A 7,387-nucleotide genomic window follows, 5' to 3' on the forward strand; every position below is an offset into this window, starting at 1 on the left:
CAAAAATCTATTTTCACTAATAAATTAGACTTTTGATACTTATCCTAACAAATGATTTTGCGACATGTTTCTAGCCTGATTGTTATCCATAAGCAGACTTTTACTGTAGAGAAAGCCACTTTAGCCCACAGAGTGAAACACGCTGTTGAATCCAGTTGCTGAAGCGATATACTAGACTAAATATTAAGCTTATTTAACCTTTGCACATTATACACCAGTGCTTTGTTAGAGTTATTAGATTCAAGGCACTACTTGGGAGTGACTTGATTTATGCCCATAGTAGGTTTTCACACATGCCAAACACCGTTTCTTATGACATGGAGTTGCTGCAGCATTCCATACAGAAGTTAAATTAAAGAGAATCGTGTATTGATTTTGAGTGATTTTTGGGTGTAGTCTGGATGCAGCCACAAAGGGACACAAACAAGCTACAAACTTGTCTCCAATATCACTGAAGCCCATGAATGACCTAACTGGAATTGTGCCAAAAAGCACAGCAACGCAAACACATGCATCAGATCATTGTAAATACATTTTTTACGAACTATGACTCTCTCATCCTGATGGCTATTGGCCTGTTCAGACTAGTTTTGGAAATAATAATTCATAATTTTAAAGACTGCCCAATGTAAAGGAATGTTACTTAAAGTAGAAGTATTCTGAAGATGACTCAATGAATTTTATACACCAGAAGTTTAAAAAGTTTACTCGTTTTGGGCCTTTAAAGTATAAACATTATTTTTAACACCTTTTTTATGTGGGAAATGTATTTTTTTGTTTTTTTAATGATATTGCTTTTAGTTTACCAACATATTTACAGCCAAACTGTAGCATGAGGTATATATAATTTAAAAAATCCGTTTTGATTCAATAACAATTTGACCCTGTATCTTGGAACTTTAATTGAGCCCTTACAAGTGGAAGATCAGTAATGACTCTCTCTATTAGTGAAGTGCTGTAGGCCAAAATATAAGTGACAAACCATGAAAAAGTACCTAATTGGGGTTAGTTAATCTATTACCGTGTTTAGGGGTCAATGCAGGTTCATTGGGAGGCTGAATAGCAGCCTATTTGTGATCAGAGTAAAAATTGGAAGGGCATCTAGTCTCATAACAGAAAAAATGTGTAATGAGACCGCGCATACATTGAAATTCCTTGCACAGTGCAATGAAAGACAAAAATAATTCATTTTGAGTGAAATACGTTTTTTATAGGATCTGCATATTTTATATTGTTATTGTGCCTAAAATCTATGTATTTTAATACTCTTGGAACTCATGACCTACGAATGTGTTAAAATCTCAAAATGCTTAGATGATAATGGGACTTAGTGTGCTGAACAATGTTACCCCATTGCATATTATGCTGCATAGCTTGCCATTCCTTACAGAAAAATTCACATTTTGATGCATTTTATTCAGTTCTGTTGCATGTTTGGCCCTCTACTCCTGCCTAATTCCCTAGGCCAACTTTCTGCCTAGAAGTTGTGGTTCTTTCCCTGTCTGGTTTTATCGGGTGCTCGATTCTGGAAACATCTCCCAAACAGCTCTGATATCTTGGCATCAGCTCTCATCCATTACTGTCCTTGAAAAATCGAATGTTAGAATTAGTCAAGAATTGTAATTTCTGGTTAGAATTGCCTTGAGCTGTTTTGCCATTTCAAGAGGTTCCCTATTGATTGATCCTTGTTTGGGCTCTGGTCATATCTTATTTTGATCATGCCAATGTAGCCCAAAATAGATAGGCTTCAACAGCTTCAGAAGGTACAGAAGCGATGAGAGAGTAGGAGCATTGTCTCAAAGAAAAAAGACCAAACGTTTAGTCAATAATACAGTCTGCCAGTAAAACAGTGTCCTCAGACCACACATACACCACACACACAACCACACACACAACCACACATACTACCACACACACACACAACCACACATACTACCACACACACACACACACACAATCACACAAACACACAACCACACACACAACCACACACACAACCGCACACACAACCACAACCAAACACACTACCACACACACGCAAACACACCCACCCAACCACACACACACACACAAAACCACACACAACCACACACACAACCACAAAAACAACCACGCACACAACCAGAACCATGCCCCCACACACACACCCAGAACCACACACACACACAACCACACACACAACCACAAACACAACCACACATACACACACAACCACACACACACAACCACACACACACAACCACACACACAACCACACACACACAACCACACACACAATCACACATACAACCACACACCCAACCACACACACACACAACTACACACACACAACCACACACACACACACAACCACATACACACACAACAACACACACACAACCACACACACAACCACACACACACAACCACAAACACAACCACGACCACACACACCCAAAACCACACACTCAACCACACGCAACCATACACACACAACAACACACACACAACCACACACACACAACCACACACACACACAACCACACACACACAACCACATATACACACACAACCACACACATACACACAACCAGACACAACCACACACACACAACCACACACACAACCACATACACACACACACACAGAACCACAAACACAACCACAACCACACTCACAACCACACACACAACCACACTGTCAGTGCACACTTTCAACAGACACCATCAGTCGTCAGTGCACGCTTTCACCTGGCATAAACACCACCAGCCGTCACTGCACGCTTTCCCTGGGCACAAACACCACCAGCCGCCAGTGCACGCTTCCACCAGGCACACACCACCAGACGTCAGTGCACGCTTCCACCAGGCACACACCACCAGACGTCAGTGCACACATTCACCAGCCACGCACACACCACCAGCCGTCAGTGCACACTTTCACCAGGCACACACACACACCACCAGCCGTCAGTGCACGCTTTCCCCAGGCACACAACACCAGCCGTCAGTGCATGCTTTCACCAGGCAAACACACCACCAGACGTCAGTGCACGCTTCCACCAGGCACACATCAGCAGACGTCAGTGCACGCATTCACCAGCCACGCACACACCACCAGCCGGCAGTGCACACTTCCACCAGGCACACACACCACCAGCCATCAGTGCACAATTTCTACAGGCACACACACCACCAGCGCACACATCAATTGTTAACGCATCCATAATTAACTATTGTAGCAATCGCAGTTTGGCGCACTTTACTTTTAAACATATTCATCTAAAGCGCAGCATGCCACCATTGCTACAAAAATAAATACACATTTTTTGGGCCTACAATTTATAGACTTTTGTTGCAGCTGCTGTTGCAATATTTAGCAATGCCAATAGCTCAAACTTAATTAATGCGAGACCTATTGCATTGCAAATGTTTGTTTACATTTGGTGGAAAGAACAATTCTGAAAACCTAACTATCTTTCTGAAAAAGCTTTCTCTTTGTAGGTATATGCCTTAAATTGGGAATCACAAATGACTATCAAATAACCATTGGAGTAGTACATTGGGATTTCCACTTATTGACTGCTCCCATCGGTTCTCTGACGAACTTATTTGTAATGAGTGGTTCTTGCAGATGGGATACCTTGGATTTAGAAATGTTTGCATCATGGTCTCCGAGACACTAATAAATAAGCTGTTAAACTGTTATTCTTTTTAAATCTATGAAATTGATGGTGCAGAAAGTTTCAGTTAGAGTGCATTCAGAGTAAAATCTAGCCACAGTTTAAAAATCTTGTAGAATATAATTTAGGAAGGTTTATTTTTGTCTGTGGAATGACAGTCCACAAATAAACATTAAGACGATTTGGCAGAACAAGATATTCTGTAACTATGTGCATGATTTACTGTAATTTTAGGTTACAAGCTCTGGAATATAATTGTGATTGTATGTCTAGCTCTAACGTTTGGCCCTACAAGATTTATAAGGATAATATTTATGAATAGTAATATAACATTTGCAAACTAAGTTTTGAACGTTATGTGGGGCATTATAATCCAGACGATTCTCCTAGAATATTTAATTGTTTGATGTATTTAATAAAAGGGTAGTTGTGCATTTCTAGTTGATGATTTTATGTAATAATTGAGAAATGTTGTACTCAATTAGTTCAAGGTTCACTAGCCTTTGTGAAATCATTAGGTAATTTATCCCCAGTTACCTGTGAATCGGTGTCTCAGCACAGAGGCCTAAGATTGAATGCTCGTGAAGTCTCATTGGGTATTTGGTTTTTTATAGGAAGGTTGTTCATCATTGGGGAGGAAGATGGTTTTCAATTGCTGTTCATCTCAGTGCTCATTAATACCCAATAAAGATACACCCTAACATATCGCCCTAGGGCCTATAGGTTTTTCAGTTTGCATTTTGTAATCCCAGTGATAGCTGCAATCCCTGCTTTACAATCAGACCATACATATTGTCAAGTAGACTAGTAGCAATTAGATACTGTGATTTATTTGTATCTTTCTGTTTGTGTTGCAGGTGTTGACTGTGAATGGATCTACACACTGAGAATGCGTCAGATACAAACAAAGGCCTCATCACAACATCCTAGTGGTTTACGTCACTCCCCCAATGCTTCAAGTCTGTCTAACCTGTCTCACATTATGCCATACCTCCATGACCAAGCCTCTTATGCTGCAGCTTTGCGCCGGACACGAGCTCCAACCAGCTTTCAGATCACATCGATAAATTATTCCAGGAGTGCCTCGCCCACTCAACTCCTAGTGACACGAAACATGTCTTCACTACATCTAAACTCCAAGGGAAGTAGTGCTTCCAGTACAGCGTCTGATAGTCCTTCAGAGCGAGACAGATCAGTTGGTTCACGGAGCAATGGCTATTACTACGGTACACATTCATACAGATCACCCACGGACAGAAAGAGTGGCGGAAGCAGCCCACACGTTAGCCCGACACAAAGACCATCTGGAAAATTGTACAATCCTTTTCAGACCTTGCACCACCCATCACAGTCAAGGTCCATTGAGCACAAACATCAGAAGGCTGGCCAGCTTCCACCAAGGCACATACCAGGAATGAATTTTAAGCCCGAGAGTGACTCAAAAATTGATGAGGAGAGCAAGGTTAATGAAGGTGGTTGGATCAAAGTAGAACATTCTAAAAAACATCATAGACAACCAGCTAGCAGCAAGCTAAATAAAGATAGGTCGAAGGGAGCTGGCCGTGGACGGAGATGATTGTGAATGAGCACTCTAGAACACCACATGGAATGTCTTCCGTGTGTATGAATACGTTTTATGTGTTGAATGAACTGTGGTAATGGGTTTTATTCTATTTATTATCTGAAACTATATCATACTTCAATTTGCCTCCGTTATGCAACAGTGGCATCCCATTAAGCAAATATTGAAATAGGAAAAAAGACCTGTTTCTATTTGTATTAAATTATTATTATTTTTGTTTTTTACAAAGGAAGAATTCAAAAATATATTTTGAAAGCAGTAACTGCCTCCTATGTGCCACATTTTTTTTGTGGTAACTATTATCCCATCCTGACTTTGCAAAATGTGGATTTTCCACTCTATTTTGTATAGATGGTGCTTAATTTGAAAATACCACTCTTGCTATAATATTGTGGAAAACGTGCCGTATTTGATATGTAATTTCTGCACTGGAAGCTGGAATTCAGGCTCAACCGATGGGGAGCTCAGGTGAACAAAAGTTGTATATTTTGCCCCTTCTTATGACAGACATGATAGGTAGATCCCTGAATGTGCTGTCAGTTTTACCTTCTGATTTGTATGGCGTGCCTTCTTCAAGGAGGCTGGTTTTAAGGCAGTATTGTTGTTCAGGGATATAAGCTGAAAGCAAAGAGTGAATACTTCGAAAATAATTCTCATATATCATTTTACTATTTATTGATATTATTTATCATGTGTCAACAGAGGACACTCCACAGTGTGAAAAGCTTAGGTATTGAGCATTTGAGCTTAGAGGCTTTAACAATATAGAGAAGAATCTGGACTAAAAGAAGAGTTCTTCAAACAAGTGATTTTTGTGAGTCTAAGAACCAACAACTTATAATGACTTGTTTGTACAGACATTCATTGCTGGTATTTGTTGATTCCAGAAATTAAAGATTGTTTATCAGAGTACTCAAACCGATTCCTAGTGTCTGCCAAGTGCTGAAATTAATGACTAGTGTTATCTGGGTGCAGACTACAAAAACTACCAGAAATGGTGGACAACAACTACAATGCTCACCAGTCTGCCTCAACAACGTGCTGGACTTTCCATTATGGTATGCCATAGTGCTTGTCTCGTTGCGCATATCCGCACTGTCAAGACTTTAAAGTACTATGAAGAACTTGTCTGCAACAGAAGAAAGTATCAGGTCTACTATCATCTAAAAGTCATCCCAGTGTAGAATCTTCTCTTTCTCCGGATCTGCACTTCAAGCAGTAGTACTTTCTACCTAAAATAATGTATCTTGTCCCAATAAATCGAAGTCAAATTACCGCAGTACATGTATGTGTTTACTACATCCGGTCTAGCAAAATATGTTTTCTTGGACGTTAAGTTCACCTGAGACACCAATGAGCTTCCAACATCCCGAGCAGCCCATGCTACAATATGCATATTGTGCCCCACTCTAAAGGCAAATTTCACCAGACCAATCATAGAAATGAAACACTAGAATGGCGCTGGAGTTGTCCTCAAAAAGGATGCAATTCAACCATTTATTTTAAGTGTGGAAACTGAGCAGCTCTGCTCTCAGCTCACACTTAACATATGTGAAGCTCTGGTTTCAGAAATGTGAGACATAAGGGGTCATTTTGCTGCTCTTTTGGGGGAAAAACACAATGGTGCAGATTTATATTGGTATTTCTATTTAGTCAAAAAGGGGTTTGGTTAAAAAGAGAGACCGGGTACAGTGCATGACTCAATAGTCTATATATTAATAGAGTTAACACCTTCCATGCTCATGACGAGCTCAGCTCGTCATGAGCCACGATGCCCGTGTGCTCATGACGAGCTGAGCTCGTCATAACCTTTAGAACGCTCGCACGCTGGGCAAATTCGCCTGCTGTGCAAGCGTTCTAAAGAAACAAGTGTGGTCATGACGAGCTCAGCTCGTCATGAGCACACGACCACCGTGGCTCATGACGAGCTGAGCTTGTCATGAGCACCTGGGCGCTGCGCGCGCCCCCGTCTCCCCCCAGCACAGAGGGGTAATATGCCTGCAGGGATGGGGTTAATTAATCAGATTGACATATTTGCTATTTATTTGGCACTGAGCTCCACAAATTATGAACGCAATTCCTAGAAAGAGAAGAAAAAACAAAAAGAAAAAAACATTGTTTTCCCTTTCTCATTTTCCTTCTTC

General features: G+C 40.7%; 1 protein-coding gene across 2 annotated transcripts in view; it reads left to right on the forward strand.

Moving 5' to 3' along the window:
- The window catches only part of MAP3K20 (mitogen-activated protein kinase kinase kinase 20), a 1,049,056-nt gene extending 1,042,534 nt beyond the window's left edge, over nucleotides 1–6,522 (forward strand). For both annotated transcript variants that reach the window (XM_086956144.1, XM_086956145.1), the window contains exon 20: nucleotides 4,519–6,522. In XM_086956144.1, coding sequence (XP_086812270.1) covers nucleotides 4,519–5,237 — 719 coding nt within the window. In that variant the 3' untranslated portion in view covers nucleotides 5,238–6,522. The remainder of the gene's footprint in view (nucleotides 1–4,518) is intronic.
- The last annotated feature ends 865 nt before the right edge of the window (nucleotides 6,523–7,387 follow it).

Source organism: Lissotriton vulgaris, chromosome 2_1 (genome assembly GCF_964263255.1).
Source record: "Lissotriton vulgaris chromosome 2_1, aLisVul1.2, whole genome shotgun sequence".
In the NCBI taxonomy this organism is placed as follows: domain Eukaryota; kingdom Metazoa; phylum Chordata; class Amphibia; order Caudata; family Salamandridae; genus Lissotriton; species Lissotriton vulgaris.